General features: G+C 38.8%; 1 protein-coding gene across 1 annotated transcript in view; it reads left to right on the top strand.

The window, feature by feature from the left end:
- The first annotated feature begins 853 nt into the window (after nt 1-853).
- slc9a7 (solute carrier family 9 member 7) overlaps nt 854-19,851 on the top strand; it is a 59,029-nt gene continuing 40,031 nt past the window's right edge. The window contains exons 1-4 of the mRNA XM_057339095.1: nt 854-1,250; nt 11,833-12,035; nt 12,788-12,865; nt 19,242-19,318. Coding sequence (XP_057195078.1) covers nt 875-1,250; nt 11,833-12,035; nt 12,788-12,865; nt 19,242-19,318 — 734 coding nt within the window. The 5' untranslated portion in view covers nt 854-874. The remainder of the gene's footprint in view (nt 1,251-11,832; nt 12,036-12,787; nt 12,866-19,241; nt 19,319-19,851) is intronic.

The raw sequence follows: 19,851 nt of genomic DNA on the forward strand, positions 1-19,851 counted from the left end.
TCTGCTGTATGTGCACCATTGCACTTTTCTGTGAATAAACATTATACAAAACCATTATTTTGTAGATTGAACTACTTTTGAAAATACATTTACCAGTAGACATTATGAACTTACTTAAGGCTTTAAGTGCCATCTGATAAAAACAGTTAGGGATAAAATAATTTCAGTACTATAAAGTTCGTTTTTACAATAGTTCACTGAAATATGAAAATACTCTGCCATCTAATAATATAATATGCCATCTTAATTTAATGATAAATGTGCTTTTTGGAGCTTTGGCGTGTTTTCTTCCATATAAGAAGATAACGTTACAGCATTTCAATATGTTCAAATGTGTTTGTTTCAACAAAGTTATTTACATCATGGGATGACATGAGGGTAAATATCTTTTGAGTGACCTATACCTTTAAACACGGAAAATATGATTTAGATTTTTCATATTGCAGAGGAAGTGTGATAACATGCAGAAGAGCAAAAGGGAAATCTTAAGTTCCTGTTTGCTTCCATCAGTTTGACAGCTAGACCTTGGAAGCAGTAATAGGGCTTCAACAGCTTCAAAACAAGCTCATAAGTGATTGAGACATGTAGATGGTATTGCATCAATCTTTTAAAGCATTTGTCTTTAAAAAGTAATCAGAAAGCCACCCAAAAAATAAAACTGTTTTAGTGTACATTGTGAACGATTGACACTGACGTCAGTGTGATTTAGATACATTTTTAAGACACTATAACATTGTTTTTATGTTGTTTATGAAATTTTGATGTAATGTGCTGTGTCCTCATCTCCGGCATTTTCCTCAGCAGGCGTTTCTGCTGAGTAGCCTATCAGTGTGTGCGTGTATCTTTAAGAGCCTGAGCTGCTGGCTGCTGTGTGATGCCTCTGCCTCATTTTCTCTCTGACTACCTGACGCAGCTGAAGCAGCGAGAGTGTGGAACTGCAAACCCGCCGCCAGCATCCAGCACCATGGAGGCGGCCACAGCACCAAAGCCATGGACAGCCTATATACTCGGACACAGCTCACTATTTCCTATGTTAATCTTCATTATAAGCCAATGCTGTCGGATAAGAGCAGATGACGGCGGCATGGAGGAACTTGCCACGGAGAAAGAGGCAGAGGAAAGTCACAGGCAGGACAGCGTGAATTTACTCACATTCATTTTGCTTTTGACACTCACCATCCTCACGATATGGCTCTTCAAACACAGAAGAGTGCGTTTCCTGCACGAAACCGGGCTGGCGATGATATACGGTGAGTAATAAGTGTTTTCAAAGGCAACGAAATGCGTTAAGACATCGGTTGTGTCTTTAAACCTACTGAGCTGTCTACCTAGGCAGGTTTTTTGGGGTACCGTAGGCGCGTTCATCCAAGCTGACTCATTTGTAGACATCACGAGCACATATTTTTGGTGCATTTATTTACTGTCTAGGTAGGAAGCATGCTAGGATTTGAGACACGGCCATCATGTAAGCGCTTAGCTAAGCCTCATATGAATGAGCTTGTGTAGCCGCTTGCTAGCTAGAACGAGTGCTAATGGAAACCTGATGGACCGTATATCACTATTATATTACAGTAGTATTGCTGTTGGTATTGCGGAGTGATTGTTTATATGGATGTGGAATAGTTTTATTTTCTAGAACGTAACATAAAATCTGACAGACACTGGATTTACAAGCAACACATCGTATTGGTAGTGCATAACATCTAACCCAATATAGATGCACTTGCATTTTTGTGATGACATGTGCAATGGTCACAAAACCACTTTCTAACTTTCTTATTCTTTCCTTATCACTGTGCTGACAGTCATGGAAATTGGAATTCAGTTTTTGATATATTAGGGAATTGTAAAATGATATATTCCAGGCCGGGGAAGATGTCCTGTCATGGCTCTTCCAAGCTTGGTAATGGCATTGGAGAGTGCCCCATTTTTTGAAGCCTTAAACGCATATATATGCGTTCAAAACAGTACTTTTTGAGTACTTGTATATAACATATATAGATGAGAAAACTACACATGTAATTGTGACACACTGGGTTCACATATTTCAAGGATAAATCTCATTGGTTCTCGGATACGTGATTCATTTTTGGGTACTTTTCCTTTAAAACAGATTCATTTTCAGTGTGCTAAATCAGACCTCTCATATAACTTAAAAGATTCTTATCACTGTTATGTCATCCCATTGAGCCAGTTGTAGGATGTATGCATGTAATTTCATTGCTTTTTGCTGCGGCTCAAACGTTGTTTTTGGTTCTAGATTTAAAGCAGAGCTATCATGCTATGTCATGCATCCTGACTTCTTTACACTGTTAAAGGACTCATCGGATGAGCACTTTCAACAAGTTGGTATGATTTATTAGGGTCTTCATGAAATGTCTGGAACATATTTTGCTTAAAAACACTCAATGGCTGTGTAAAAAAAACCTTTTTGCCTCATCAAAAACAGCTTTGCTCACAGCAACCAGTTTTGGTGCATGTCTCTTTAAATGATAGTGAGTTACAGCGCACCCCACCCCCCTTCCGTCCTGTGTGTCAACACAACACACATGTAGTACTGCCATGGCAATGGTTTAGCTAAATTATGTTTCCTGAACTCCTCTGCGGTTAGTTTCGTTTTAAACGTCTCAAATCATTCGTCCGGAGACTAAAAAATCCATCACAGCAAACAGCGCATCCTAATGCGCTCACGTTGTGGGTGGATGCTTGCCTAAAATCCACAGAATGCGCACCTGCAGATCTTAGAGGTATTACGTGGATTTTAGCGCTTACGTTACACACAAGAACGTCAGAGCATAACTAGTATGCTGTGACAGATTTTTCAGCCTAAGGACGAATGATTTGAGACATTTAAAACGAAACTAAGCGCAGTGTTCGCCCCTGTTCATTAGCAAAACAAACAGCGTGCCACAGCTGAACATATTAACGCACATAATGTATTAAAGGAGTCATATGGCGCGAATTAGTGTTTTTCTGTGTCTTTGGTGTGTTATAAGTTGCCCATGCATGTATTAGACACGTAAAATTGCAAAAATTAAAGTGTCGGAACAAAAGATGCATTCTACTTAAAAGCGAATGCTCACCCACCAGACCTGCCTGAAACGCCTCGTGTAACCACACCCCCACAAATCTACGTCAGTTCGTGGTATGATTTGACTAAGACCGCCTAAATGTATACGCAATTAAGGTGGGCGTACCGGTCAGTACAATTGCTTTGGAACCTGATGTTCCAAATATGGTAAGAGGTATTACATTTCCGTCACACGCTTGCAGTATTCGACCAATCACTAAGCACTGGTTAACTGGCCAATCATAGCACACATCGCTTTTCAGAGCGATGAGCTTTGTTAAAAATCTGCGCGTTTCAGAGAGGCGGAGCAAAGAGGAGATACAAACATGCATGGTATGTGGAAAATACAGCATTTTTTAACCTTAAATCGTGTATACACATTGCATTACATATAAAACAAACGATTATATTAGTTTCAGCCATGTCATACGACCCCTTTAACATACATACAGCTAAACTCCAAGTGCCCATTTGCCAAATAACATATAAATATAGAGTAAGTTTAACACTGGCTTTTGAATATGTTTAGCCCGTGATTGACTTAGCTCCCTTCCCTATCATATGCTAATGTTATCCTCCTATATATACGGTACATGTACGTCAATTCAGACTGTTGATAATATTATAATAAGATCCTGATTTTATGTCACAACAGGAGTGAAATTTGAACGGCTCGATTATTCTCACATGTTTGCAGGGAAAGGCTCATCAAAACAAACTTACTGGGATCTTGTTTTTCACGGTTTCTGGTTGCTAGATGCACCGGGGACCCGATTATAGCACTTAAAAACAGAACAATTTGGACTCCTTTAACATGCTGGCTTCTCATGCTTAACATGATCAACTGGTTAAAAAACAAGTTGGACCTATGACGTAGTATTTCTGTACTTGACACACACCCCCAGCACTCCCAACTTGTTTCGTAAAGTTTTTTCTAATTCTGGATCCCTGTGTCGTCGAAGGGATCCTATTCCTTTTATTGGCCAAAAGCAAGGCGAAGGCGAGAGAGCCTGCCCACGAGCCAACCGACGAGCGAGACCCGCTTACCATCAAGGTTATCTGCACTGCGTCAAGATGGGCTGCGCTGCAACTCGTTACTCTTGCGATAGTGAAGTTTAGGTGTGTCTGCTTGTTCACGGCATTTCAGTGATAGATGTTATATAAACGGTGGATATAACGCAGAACTTGGAGATAGTTCGAAACTGATAGATGGCGCTAAAAGATGCCGGACATGAACTGCACGCGGTAAGTCAAACTAAGTCATACGTCTGTGTTTTGTTTTGCAGTGTACGTGCATAACGTACAGAACACTAAGGGATGATGTGATGATTTCCGCACGTAAAAAAATAAATATGACCTCACGTTGTGTCAATCACATTTACACACTGCCTCCGATATTTTCGACCGTCATAAAAAAAACGGACTGGGTTCGATTTTCTGCTTTTTCGCATCCATAGCAATCATTTTGAGAGGCGTTTTAACATTTTGAAAGGCGTTTTCAGAGACACCGTACATACGAGCGCCAAATACGAAAAAACGCATATGAAAATTTCAGACTGTATGTGCAAAGACCTTAAGACTGTGCATGTAAACGCACTCATTGTGTCTGTGGGTATCATCTGAACTATAATTGTAAGTGTCTTGTTTGTTTTCATGGTTATTCTCATACCTATCCTGTGTAATTGGACTAATTACCATTAATCACATTCAGTATAAAAGTTTGTGTTTACATAATATATGTCTGTGTACTGTGCTTTTTTGTATTTATAAATACATTCACGTACACAGACATGGATATATTTAGGAAATATTTGCATGTGTATATTTATATTAAACAATTATTGATTTTTATATTTAATATTATTCTTAAATATATACGTGTGTGTGTGTATATTCATAAATACAAAATTAATAAAATGGCCGATATGTTATGTAAAACACAAACCTTTACGCTGCATCCGATTAGCCACGGTTAATTGTTTAGCAGCCCTAAATTAGACAACAATTATTATAATATTCATGTCTCCCTTTCTTATTATGCCAACTTTTAAAAGGACCACATTCAACAAGTTGACATTTGCTATAAAATCCTGGGAATACAGTGTAAATGTACAGTCTAACTTGTCAGGTTAAGATGTGCTGAATACATCCACAGTATGTATACACTTACAGTATATGGTAAAATGTACAGATGTAAAACATTTTTGTTAAAATCGTTGCTATTTTAAACGGTATAGTACAAAATGATTTTAAAAGCCATATGTTTTAATGAGAATTAAAGGGGTTTCTTGCACAACATTTTGCTTTTATCAGGAATGAATTTAGATGCTTCTGACCAAAGCAAATGTTTACGTGGTTAAAGGGATACTTCACCCAAAAACAGATCTCAACACCCATTGACTACCATAGTAGGAAAAATTACTTTATCATTTTTTTTGTTCTGTTGAACATAAAAGAAGACATTTTGAAGAATGTAGGACAGCAAACGGTTCTGGGGCACTTTTGACTACCATTGTTTTTTTTCCTACTATGGTAGTCAATGAATGTTGAGATCTGTTTGGTTATAAGCATTATTCCAAATATCTTTCTCTGTGTTCATGAGAACAAATAAATTTACACACATTTGGAACAACTCAAAGGTGAGCAAATGATGACAGAATTTTCATTTTTGGGTGAAGTATCACTTTAAGGCCAGTTTTGCTTTAAGAAAAGGAATTCGCTGTATTACTTCCTGAATTTACTAACCCGGCTCTTATACTCTCATGCTTTCCTATCCATCAAGCGTCAGGGCTTCTTCTATTGTTTAATTAGCTTTGATAGTATGCACTTCTGTGCTATTAATCTGCCTCATTCTACTCCTCATCATTGATTAATAATTTGTCTATCATCGATGTGTCTTTTTGAGATGCATAATGCACAGCAACATAAAGCAGGTTCCAATTCATGTGTTGTTGCATTAAACCCGCTTGGCTCAGGGTTGTATTTTTTCCATTTTGAATGGAGCTTGACACGCTCTCACAAATGAGACACCTGCTCACGGGTTGGACAGATGCCTGTGTTACAGTTGCGTGGTGCGTTTGGTTGGCATTCTACACACATTTTCTACTGTTGGAAAGTATGTTGGAAAGGGCAGTCAGGGGCTTTCTGCTCCTCCATTTCTGTCTCTGGAGAGCATCAGACGCTCCCGGTAATTTTGTGTAATTTTGTCAAGCTGTGGTGTACTGTAATGTACTCAGCTGTACGTTGGAAGACAAACACTAAGCTGCATTAGCAGGATTCTGATTGGACAAGAGATGTCTGAGGTCACTCATTGTCTTCGCCCGTTTCTAAATGTGATGCTTACCCAATTACTAAGGCCATGCATGCATGTGCTCATTTAAGCCTAAAAGCACACAGTACAAAAATCAAAGGAGCTGAGGGTGTTTGTGCCTTTTTGTCCTTCAGCTGTAAAATCGCTCTTCTGTATGTTGAGTTTGGAGTCATACGTTGTCTGGATGCGCTCATACACACTGTACCGTCCCTGAACATTCACATCTCTCCAATCTAATTCAGTTTTAGGGCAGGCATTAGGCTAGATGAAATATAATATGTTTTGCTAAAGAAAACAGGATTAATACAAAGGGCTTGACAATTTTTAGTGTCTCCATGTTGTAAATGTCACACTATCTTATCCTTTTAACTAGATCTGTACTTGTATCTGGGCCCAATGTTATGCAAAGATTTTGGCTTTGGGATATAGATGTATTTACATACGCAGTGTATTTATGTAATGATCAGAGCTGTCATTCTGCATGTTCCATGTGTTCCTGTTTATTTAAAGGGGTCATATGGCGCGAACACATGTTTTTACGTGTCTTTGGTGTGTTATAAGTTGCCAATGCATGTATTAGACACGTAAAATAGCACAAATTTAAGTGTCGGAACAAAATATGCATTCTATCTAAAAGCGAATGCTCACCCAGACCTGCCTGAAACGCCTCGTGTAACCACACCCCCACAAATCTACCTCAGTTCGTGGTATGATTTGACTAAGACCGCCCAAATGTATACGCAAGTAAGGTGGGCGTACCGGTCAGTACAATTGCTTTGGAACCTGATGTTCCAAATATGGTAAGAGGCGTTACATTTCGGTCACACGCTTGCAGTATTTGACCAATCACTGCGCACTGGTTAACTGGCCAATCATAGCACACCTCGCTTTTCAGAGCCATAAGCTTTGTAAAAAATCCCAGGGTTTCAGAGAGGCGGGGCAAAGAGAAGATACAAACACGCACGGTATGTTGAAAATACAACGTTTTTGAACCTTAAATCGTGTAAACACATTGCATTATATCTAAAACAAACGATAATATTCGTTTTCGCTTTGTCATATCACCCCTTTAAGCTAATAACGATTGTTTTAAAGGGTTAGGTATGGCACTCTTTGACTAATTGTAGATGGGAGTATTTGGCAAAGTTGTTTGATAACAGTCATTATTATTTAAATGTTTTATGTGTGATACTCTCAGCTCATTTAACATATTTTGTCATTTCACAATGAATTTCACAGTTTTCCTCTCAAATTTAACCTTTATAAAGTGAGCTTCTGTTGTTGTGACACTGTATGTATTAGGTACTTTTAAAATGAAGTTGTGCGAAAAGGTGGTTATCACCTTTGTTCTTGTTTTTTGCTCTTTAGCCCATACTCTGTGTGCTCTTGTCTTTCCCTGGTACTGGTATGGAAATACCCTCCAACAGATTTTACACAGCAGCGTTATGTTTTCTCCTTGGCATCACAGAAATAAATCTGAGATTTACAGGGTAAATGCGCAAGTTGCAAATGGGCTCTTCCAGCATTATGGATGTGACATTTTGCGTTATGGAGGTGACATAAACAAACGCGTGAATGTATTTGTTACCAGTGTACTAAACCATCTCTTTATATTTGTTGGTAGAGTCTAAAAATCATAAAAATATCAGTTTATGCTATGCACTAGTTTTCTTTAAAAAAAAAAAAAAAGGGAAATAAACCTGTGTTATGGATATGACAAAAAAGACACTGTTTTTGAGAGACAGCATAGGCTACTTTGTAGGATTTCTGTTAATTAAAATGTACAAACCAGAAGCAATAATTACCAACAAAAACAAATTGGGAAGGGGTGGCCCTTTATTGAACAAAGTGGTTGCTATATTTTTATTTTCATTTGTCCATTCATGAGGAATATGTACTGTTATGGATGTGACAATCCTGAAAAAGGCACTTACCTTAAAAACTTTGAGATCTCACATGAGTATTTAATACTAAATATTGACATCTGTGCTATCAATGTAGTAAAAATCATTGGTAAAAATTATTTTTTTTCATGGAAAAGTTGACTTTTACATGAAATTGCCCAAATATTATTACACTTATATTAACATTGCTAACGTAATGCTCTATCTGTTGAGCTGTAGGATTTTTTTTTTCAGAATAACACCTTTTATCAGTCCTTATATCCTACCCTCATCTTTCAGTATTTAGGGTAATGGGAAGTCCCTCTCTAAAGTATCCACGTCATTGGTTAAGCCAGACGTTGACAGGTTAAACCACACAAAGTGCCTCAGTGTTTACAGTCTTTAGGGAAATCCACCTAAAGATATTTTACTTGGTTGTCTCTTCACATTTAAGTGTGAAAGTATTGTAAGTGTCTTATTGCGAGTCTTACACTGCAACAAAATGACATTCTTACTAAGCATTTTTGTATTGTTTTCTAGTAAAAATACCTTAAATAGGGATGGAACAATAATATCGATATCGTGTTATCGCAATAGCAAAATTGTCTAAATATTATCGTGGTCACATGACTGTATGAAACGATAGGTCTTCCGGGTCTAATAGGGGTGTGACGAGACACTTATCCCACGAGACGAGATGAGACACGAGACTGGGTTCACGAGACGAGATGAGATTTTTAGACTTTTTTAAAGAAATCCTCAATGCTGAAATATATAGGGGAAAATGGTCTTTTATTCACCTTAAAACACAAAATCCAAAAAATGCAGTCATTATAAAATCAACTTGTACTTTATGAAACAAATAAAACTTCTATGGTAATGAATTATATTAGTAATAAACAATATGTAAATACTGCAAAATGTTTTGTCACAAACTCACCTTGGCAGTAATTGCACAAAAACATGCTTTGTTTTCTTAACAGGTGCAGCTTTTAGTAAAGAGCTGTGGCTGTTTTCTCTATATGCTTTTGCATAGTGCTCGACTGCCGTGTTAGCAGAGGTGGCGATCATATCACAATGTCAGTCCTCCTTCCTCCACTGACTGAACCCTCATAGCCTTCAGAGAAACAGTTAAAACTACATAAACACATCATGTTTTATCCTTACATTGCACATAAGTAAGAGACAGATTATCTGTTTTTGAAGAGGTTTGCCTGTGAATGTATTTAAAGTGGCCATTCCCTGTGATGCCAAATTTCAAACTTTAGTTAGTGTGTAATGTTACTGTTAGAGCATAAACAATATCTGCAAAATGATAAAGCTCAATGCCAAGCGAGATATTGTCTTTAACACAATTCGCTTTTCAAGGACTACAGAGAACGGCTGGAATCGGACTACAGCCCTTTACTTCCCAGGTACATGATGTCACTATTCGGAGTTTTTGAAAAACCTCCGTCCAAAGGAATACGCCAAAAAAGGGGCGAGGCCTTCCTTAGAGAAGAGGAAGAGCTGCTGGAGTAGTGTTTGGTTATCAGAGATTGTAAACATTTGACTGAGCTGCGCGATTATTTCATTTCACTTTCATCACAGTCCTACAGCTGGTAATAAGAATTCAGCTACACACATTCTAAGATAACCAACGGTCAAATAACAGCTTCCATGACTTTATCATCGGCTGTGAAAGCTGTTCTGTGTAACACTGATATTGTGTGTGTATTGCGCATACCTCTAAAGTCCTGCTTGCAAATGTCTCCTGGTCAATCTGTTTGTTTTATTATCCAACTTGGGTCCAATATAAAAAGGCAGAAGTAACGCTTCTGTTATTAGTGTTAATTAATATAACCGGTGATGCCAATCAGTCCAGTGTCATTTCCCTCGCCATTCACAACAGCCTGAGAAGCGGAAGCTCGCTGATATGGTGTGGGTGGGACATCTTCAGACAGACGCTCTAAGCGGGGAACCAATCATGACAGACCTGGTCAGCTTTACCAATCAGAGCGTTTCGGAAGGAGGGACTTTATATAAACTGGAAAAAATCCAGTCATTTTGTGAGAAGAGGGACAGCGGTGAAAAATAGACTTGAAATACGTGAAATATAAATCGTTTTTTGAAACTTGAAACATGAACATCCACTGTTAAACACCCAAAAAACATAATCAAAGCTTCAAAAACAGCAAAATAATGCCCCCTTTAAAATACCGTAATGTCAAATTGTATGCTCCCAAAGCTCTGCTGGCAGTGCAAACCACCGTAAACACTCGTGCTTATGCACGAGGCACTGCAGACGCAAAAGATGCAAGCGAACGTTGAAACCCGTCCGTCTAGCGCGTTTACATAAAAAAAAGTTGTGTATTCTGGCAATGGTCTTGCGATACGATACATATCACGATACAATATATTACAATATATTTCGATACAATACATATTACAATATATTGCAATAGTAAAAAAAAATGGAGCTGAAAATACAGCTTGCTGTGGACCACCTTGGGTATTTTTTAACCTCCCAACACCCACCAATAGAAAACATAGTAGATACCATTATACACTCAACAAAATTATAAACGCAACACTTTTGTTTTTGCCCCCATTTTTCATGAGCTTAACTCAAAGATCTAAGACTTTTTCTATGTACACAAAAGGCCTATTTATCTCAAATATTGTTCACAAATCTGTCTAAATCTGTGGTAGTGAGCACTTCTCATTTGCCGAGATAATCCATCCACCTCACAGGTGTGGCATATCAAGATGCTGATTAGACAGCATGATTAATGCACAGGTGTGCCTTAGGCTGGCCACAATAAAAGGCCACTCTAAAATGTGCAGTTTTATCACACAGCACAATGCCACAGATGTCGCAAGTTTTGAGGGAGCTTGCAGTTGGCATGCTGACTGCAGGAATATCCACCAGAGCTGTTGCCCGTGAATTGAATGTTCATTTCTCTACCATAAGCCGTCTCCAAAGGTGTTTCAGAGAATTTGGCAGTACATCCAACCGGCCTCACAACCGCAGACCACGTGTAACCACACCAGCCCAGGACCTCCACATCCAGCATCTTCACCTACAAGATCGTCTGAGACCAGCCACCTGGACAGCTGCTGCAACAATCTGTTTGCATAACCAAAGAATTTCTGTTTAAACTGTCAGAAACCATCTCAGGGAAGCTCATCTGCATGCTGCGTCCTCATCGGGGTCTCGACCTGACTGCAGTTCGTCGCCGTAACTGACTTGAGTGGGCAAATGCTCGCATTTGATTGCGTCTGGCACTTTGGAGAGGTGTTCTCTTCACGGATGAATCCCGGTTTTTACTGTACAGGGCAGATGGCAGACAGCGATCATGGCATCGTGTGGGTGAGCCATAACCCTAACCCAACCATTGAAGAGGAGTGGACCAACATTCCACAGGCCACAATCAACAACCTGATCAACTCTATGCGAAGGAGATGTGTTGCACTGTGGTGCACTGTCGCTTTAACAGTTGTGTGATCAGTGTGTTTGTGACAAAAAAGTTTTTGTTTGTGTACTGTATATGTGAGTGCTTTATCATCGTCTCTCTGTCTGTGGGCAGGTCTGTTGGTGGGTGTTATTTTGCGGTATGGCATCCCCTCCACCAGCTACCATAACAAAACTCCTCCAAGCTGCTCTCTGAAGCAGGGCCCTGTCAGCACGCTGCTCCTCAACGTTAGCGGAAAGTTTTTCGAGTACGCACTCAAGGGGGAGATCAACTCCAGAGAGATCCATAATGTGGAGCAGAATGATATGCTGCGCAAGGTACACACACATGCACACACACACACGCACACATGCACACACACGCACACATGCACACACACGCACACACACACACACACACACACACACACACACACACACACACACACACACACACACACACACACACAGCACACACACACACAGGCTTTGGTTGACTATCCCCGTGGGGACAGTCCATAGGCGTAATGTTTTTATACTGTACAAACTGTATATTCTATCCCCTAACCCTATCCCTAAACCTAAAGATCATAGAACACTTTTTGCATTTTTAGATTAGTAAAAAATATTGTTCTGTACAATTTATTAGCTGTTTTGCCCCTGGGGACCTCAATTTTGGTCCCCACAGTGACACGAGTCCCCATGTGTTGGTGTGTATTCAGGTTTAGGTCCCCACCGGGATATACAAACATGAACACACACACACACACACACACACACACACACACACACACACACAAACAGTGACGTTTGATACACCTGCAGTACAGGTTAGACATGCTACATGTTCATTTTGAGGTATATCTAATTAATTTAAATCAATGTTATTTTTGAACTTTGACTAAAAAACAGCCCAAACAAAAACCCTATGAAACAAAATTGGTGAATGACATGAGGATGAGTAAATAAGGACATATTTTCACAACATTTGATTGAAGTTTTTCTTTAACTACTCAATGGAATAAATTATATGAAACCTACAGTTAAAAAACACCAATAAAATGTTTTATTTATCTACTTTTTGCTTGCAGTTGACCTTTGACCCAGAGGTGTTCTTTAACATTCTGCTACCTCCCATCATATTTCACGGTGGATACAGCCTCAAGAAGGTATGAGTTACAGCTTTCACTTCACCTGTTCAGTAGGGTGTTCATCTCTGAAAGCTCTTCTTTTTCTCTGTACATTAGCATATTGTGAGATATGATCTAGTGCAAGGCAACCTGATATCTGTTATCTCACTGTTATGCTCAAGTGGAAGTTTAACTGCAGGGCAGATGTGTGATTCAGACCACGTTTATGTGATTTGAGTGTGATTGGCACCTTCTGATGTGCGTCATTGTGTAAATTATACTGGGCTTATTTTAACACGCAGTCAGTCTTAACCTTTGTGTAACCGGGTTCGGTTTTAGTGTTTAGCATTATTGCTCCTCATGACCTCTTAATCAATGGCTTACAGTGTTTTTGGAGCCTATTTATGGAACTATCACAAAGCTCATTGGCACAAAAACAGTTTTGGCATGAAGACCTATGAATTACCCACATACAGTATCTGCTTATGTATTTCACCCTTTTGTTGCTTCAGCAGCATGTCAGGTGTATCATGTATATCATTTCTGGATTCCAGAGATTAAAGGAATAGTTCACTTTCAAAATGAAAATTCATTCCTTTTTCATAGGCCCTCTTGTCATTTCAAACCTGCATGACTTTCTTTCTTCTGCAGAACACAAAAGAAAATATTTTGAAAATGTTGGCAACTGTTGGTCCCCTTTGACTTACATTGATTTTGTGTCCATACAGTAGAAGTCAATTGGGGACGTTTTTTTGGTTACCAACCAGGGCTGGACGTTAACTTTTTTTGCACATAGCACCGTTGCTTCAAAGGTTTAAAGTTTTGTAGAACAGGCCAAACAGTTGTAGCCAGTGCTTAATTTGTAAATTCAGAGGTGCCGGAATAAGGGGGCGTTGCAGATCTGGCAAGTTAGAGGGTAGGGAGAAGTAACGGAATATGCAATCTCTGTATATAGTAAATATTGAAGTATACGCACTTCACACAAACAGCGGCTCTGTCTAATGCACCCGCCAAACTGTATCGCATGTGTGCTACACTATTAAATTTATACTTAGCACGAACCGATTTTTTCCGTAGCATGTGCGACATGTATGAAGGTGAACTGTCCCTTTAATGTGAAGTTTCACATAGTGCTGAGTGAGCAGGGAGGCCCTGAGGAAATGAGAGGAACAGGTTTCTGCCAGCTGTCTGTCCGCGATAAACAGAAACACACACAGGCTATGTGGGTTTTGTCAGTTATGACCATGTTTCTGGGGTCAGGAAGAGAGACTACAGGGATTAGGCCGTGGTTTTATTTATTTGTGAAATAGGTTTGGTGTACATGTGTGGCGTTATAGGGTTAGAAGGTAACATGTCATGTTTTAGACTATTGTAGCAGAACTAGTGACTGAAGTATTTGCTTCTTTGGATGTACCCTAACCCTTCTCTTTCACACTATGAACGGCATTTGCGTTGGCCTGCCGCAGATCCGTGTGCCACGATCAGCTGTGAGACGCGCCTCTTTTGAATTGTTTTCAGTTGGCAGGGAGCGTTTTGCGCGCTGCGCCTCGCGTTTTAGGCGGAGCGCTTGGAGCGCTCGAAGTTGAAAAAACTCAAGTCTGAGCAGAAAGCGCTTGACGTCATGTGAGCTTTTTTCCATTGTCCAATCGAATGAGTGGAGAGGCGGGGCTTCCCTTGTGGCAACAGAAGTTTACAGATGCTCGGAACGCCTGGAGACATGGAGGAGAAACTTGTTGTGTTGAGCTCGCGCTATAATCCTTGACTGACAGGACAGCGGTTTCGGTGGTTACGTAGCAACATTTAAAAAAACATCTCTTTTCAAAGAGTCACCAAAAGAGCAGCGTGGCGCGCCTCGCGTTTTCGAACATAAAAAGCACGTTCTGTGTGATCGCACGCTTACTCTCTTCCGCAGAAGACAAAAGAAGATATTTTGAAGAATATTGTTAACTGGCCCCCATTCACTTGCATTGGTTTTGTGTCCATACAATAGAAGTGAATGGGTGCCGCCGCTGTTCGGTTACCAAATTTCTTCAAAATATCTGCTTTTGTGTTCTGCAGAAGAAAGAAAGCCATACCGGTTTAAAATGACAAGAGAGTGAGTAAACGATGACGGAATGTTCATTTTTGTACGAACTATCCCTTTAATGCCATTAATGTACTGTAATTGAGTTCTCGATTGTTGATGAGTTGATGTGATAAAGTAATATCATTGATATGAGGAACATGCGTCACAGTTTCAGTTCCTACTTTACTCGCTGAATGGTCACAGAAAGCCCAGAGCAAGCAAACAGCAGTGTGGGAGTTTACAGTCAAGTGCTGCACAATGAGAAACTGTGAAGGAGAGGTCTTAACATCAAATGATCCAGTAGTCACTGAGCTTTCGAGCAACACAGTGACTCAGCTTGCTGTGACTGATAGTCACACAGGGAAATCTATGTGCTTTGACCTATAAACACATTACAGATAGACAAACAGAACTGTCAGAATGAGTGTATTTGCCAGGCTAAGTGCCTTCCTAACGTTCTAAATTAAGATTTCTGTCCTATAGTGCTAAATATATTATTATACATTGTGCTAGGGATGCACTATAAATTATCGGCCATATTGGTAACGGCCTATAATAAAATTTAGGCCATCCTTCGGATGAGACGTTAAACAGGTCCTGACTCCCTGTGGTCATTAAAGATCCCATGGCATTTCTCATAAATAGTAGGGGTGTAACCCCAGTGTCCTGGCCAGATTCCCTCTACTGGCCATTGTCAATCATGGCCTCCTAATAATCCCCACCCTCTGAATTGGCTCTACATCTCTTTCCTCTCCACCTATAGCTGGTGTGTGTGGTTGTACTGTGGCTGCCATCGCATCATCCAGGTGGATGCTGCACACTGGTGGTCGTTGAGGAGAGACCCCCTCATATGATTGTAAAGCGCTTTGGGTGTACAGCAATACACAATAAAGCGCTATATAAAAATGCCTCATTCATTCTTTCAATATATTATAGCCAATAAATCATAAATCATTTCCTCTGGTTAAACTTCTTCAGCTGCACGCTGCTCACAGTTAAAATCCTGTACAGTACTGTCTTTCTGTCACATGTGGCTATTAAGAACATTTTTCTGGGTTGTATAATTTGTTCATTAAATAAAAATATACCAAAAAAGTTGGAAGGTTAAAGAATCGTTAACTAGTAGGGCTGTCACGATTATTAAATAATCGTCTCATCGCGATTGTTTGACCTCATCGCGATGGTTTCAGATCATCGCAATTATTGCAATTATCTCTATAGAAGACACTAGGGGGAGCTATAGTGCATCTGCATATTGCATATTTTATTGTATATATTGTAACTAAAGCATGGTAAGACTTGTAAAATGTACCACCACAACACAATCACTTTAGAAAAACTAAAGCATATACCATAAAAATAACCTGCAGTACAATTTTATATTATTTCAGTGTGAAAACCAGTCTACCAAAATCTCATTAACATAGAAGTAAACTTTTGTTGTAGTCTTTGCAAGTGAGAAAAAAACAGACTAGAAGCTTTTCTATGACTGATAGCATTTTAATGGTGGCTTCACTTCAATGGTGGCCTGATCATTTTTCCTTAATTTACAAGTATTTGGCAGTTGTATTGTTGACAGGTAAAAGCCTAAACCTTAAGTATGATGACCCAATTTTTTCCTATGTATTTCCAAGAAAAAGAACATAGTCTTTATATTCAGAACAATATGGTCGTTTCAAAGCTGAATAAAAAATGTATGAGGATTAAAAGTCAAAACTCTAAAACTGACAATTAATCGCCATAATCACAATGATTTATTAGACAATTAATCGTCAGCCAAATTTCATAATCGTGACAGCCCTATTAACTAGTGTAAAGTAGGCTTGGAACATGATTTTCAGGGAAAAAAGAGAACTAATGGTTACCTTGTTTTCAAATAAAAGCGGTTGTCCACTTTTTGCCTTTTGTTTCAGTCTTGGGGAATTTTATATTTATTTATATTTATATACTGTATATTGGCTAGTGATGCACGATATTGGATTTTTGCCTATATCCGATATGCCGATAATTTCCACCTCAATTAAGCCGATAGTCGATGCCGATACCGATATATGCTGTCTATGCACTGGGCGTTTTTACGCAGCTGAAAGCACCAGGCGCTGGACAGCGTTTTTTCAACCAAGGTGCTTTGGTCGCAATTATAAGCTGCATGGGAAAAAAATAAGCGCCAGCACTGAGCCCGTAGAAAAAAACAAGGGGGTATAGCCCAGTCACTTCAGTGACTGTGCCTTTTCACAGGGCTTGACATTAAGCATTGTCATGTGGTTGTCCTTCGGACAAGTAAACTTGTCATTCACTTGTCCGAGTAAAAAAATTACTTGTCCAACGATAAAAAAAGATATTTCATTTGAATTCTCAATATAATTGTTCCGGATCTAGATTGGTAAAGTTTGCTTCTAAGCATTTTAACTAGTGTCCGCTTTGGCCACATGAATTTGGTTATAGGCCTACTCTCCGTGACTGCTATAAAACAATGGCAAGCAGTAATTATTATTAGTGTTAAGGCTGTAGGTTAACTTTTTTTGCACATAGCACTGGTGCTAGAAAGGTTTAAAGTTTGGTAGCACAGGCCAAACTGTAGGAGTTTAAATCGTCTGTTGTCATCATTAAAAAAATATGCAAGTGCAGTTCATCATGAATAGACAGGTAACTGACAAAAGACATTAATGTTACATACAGATGAATAAATTAGGGCCGTATCCTTTTTAGATTACCTAAATTTGTTTGAATATTTCTCAGTTGTGTATTTTTCCTTTTTAACTATACAATAGTGGTATATTTGTCCACATAAATTACTGCAGTATACTATAGTAAACTGCAGTAAAATTCTTAGATACTATAGTGTTTTTGAACTTTACTATAGGTATATAGTGTTTATCAATTCACTACAAGGGCACTACAATTTTCAAAAGCAAATACTATAGTACACCACAGTATTTTTTGTCTGAGTGTTCAATTTAACGGGACTTTTATTTTCACGGGTCTTCGGGAAGACGCTTGTTTGCAAATAGCTTCACTCAAACAGTAAAGCGCTCGTATAATAAACTCTCAGAGCAACTCTGACTGGAGATGCAGTTCATGTGTTCATATCCTCATACAGCGTTCATATCCTCATACAGTGCAGACGCAGACAAATACTCGACCATTACTCGTGTTGTATGTTAAACTGTGCACGTAATTCACTCAGACACGCAGAACAGCCATTTAAATAAAGGACTCCGCGTCGACATGTAGTTATATGGACTCAGTGTGATGCGCCATTGATTATTGTAACACACAACAAGCACCACCACGACAAACGCACTACACACAAACACACAGCTCTGTCTAATGCACATATTCTTATTATTCTACATGTCACACTGTTGTTATTTTTTTTCAAGTTACTTGTCCAGTCGGGCAAGTAAAGTTATCTCTCACTTGCCCATACAAAACATTCACTTGTCCCGGACAAGCGTTAATGTCGAGCCCTGCTTTTCACATTTTAAAATTATGATAAACGAAATAATTTTAAAACATTTGGAAAATGAATTTGGTAAATATTAATTAAAGAAGCAACAAGAGCATAGGTGTCTTTGAAATGGAGACTACAAAACTGCAGAGACGAAAGTCACAGGGCGGCGCGTTGCATATTATGCACGCTTGAGCTCAAGTTCAGAGTCTACTCCCGATGGACGATGGGCAGGATTCAACTTTATTTTTACTCTGTGTTTTAGTTAAAAACGTTAATCAATAAATAGGCAGTGCGCGGCTGATGGGCGCAGAGATGGATTTCTTTGCGCACTCAGTTAATGTAAGAATGTGCTGCTTTTACAAGCATGATTTAATTACAGCTTCCTTTTCTTTATCGGGCCGATAATTCATTTATAAGCCATTATCTGCCGATAATATCATGCATCCCTAATATCGGCCATATATCAGTTATCGGCTTGCAATGTTTAAGAATTATCGGTTATTGTTATTGGCCAAAATGTATATACCTCACATTGTGCCAGTGTTCCGATCTTTCATTACAATGCATTTTGTATTTTTTGTTTTCTATACTACAGTATAGTGCTGCTATATGCATACACTCTAAAATGTGCTGGGTTGTTTTTGACCCATTCTGGGTCAATATTGGACAGAACACAATGCTGGGTTAAAATCACCCAATGCTGGGTTATTTTCAACCCAATTGGGTTGTCTTTACCCAACCATGAGAGGAAACAAACAATCCAGCAGCTGGGTGATCTGTGGGTTAAAAACAACCCAGCACTTTTTAGAGTGTATGCATGTAAATACATTAAAGCTTTATAAATCTGACAAGAGAGATTATGTTGGATAGTAACATGCTCTTCCTTGTTCCTCCAGAGACATTTCTTTAGAAACCTGGGATCTATTATAACTTATGCTTTCCTGGGCACTGCCATTTCCTGTTTTGTCATTGGGTAAGTCCCCATAGTTTCTACATTACCACAGTGGGGTAGTTGAGTTAACTTGTATTAAATGTAATTTTTTTGTAATGAAAGCAATAAATGTATACCATGCATGCAGCTTTATATACATCCGCGGAAAATATTAAGAGACCATTCCAAATGTATTTTCTGTTATTTAGACCTGTTTCTCCTGTTTTCATTTTCTGCAAATAAATGCAAATAGAAACTATATTTTTGTTTGAAATTTGTTTAAATATTGTTAGTAGTTCACAGAATGAAAACAAAAACTATCATTTACCTAAACACATACCTATAAATAGTACATTCAGAAAAACTGAAAAGAAATTTGAAATGGTCTCTTAATTTTTTCTGTTGCTGTATATATACAATGATTTTATATACATATTCATTTAAACCTTTAAAGGTTTGCTTGTTACTTGTCAAACCTTAAAAGTTACTATAGTTGCATAATATGGGGGCAGGTTTAGGTATGTTTTCACGTGAGCGTCGGATTCTTCTAATTTTCTGCCAGTTAAGCATGATGA

Source organism: Triplophysa rosa, linkage group LG7 (assembly GCF_024868665.1).
Source record: "Triplophysa rosa linkage group LG7, Trosa_1v2, whole genome shotgun sequence".
In the NCBI taxonomy this organism is placed as follows: Eukaryota; Metazoa; Chordata; class Actinopteri; order Cypriniformes; family Nemacheilidae; genus Triplophysa; species Triplophysa rosa.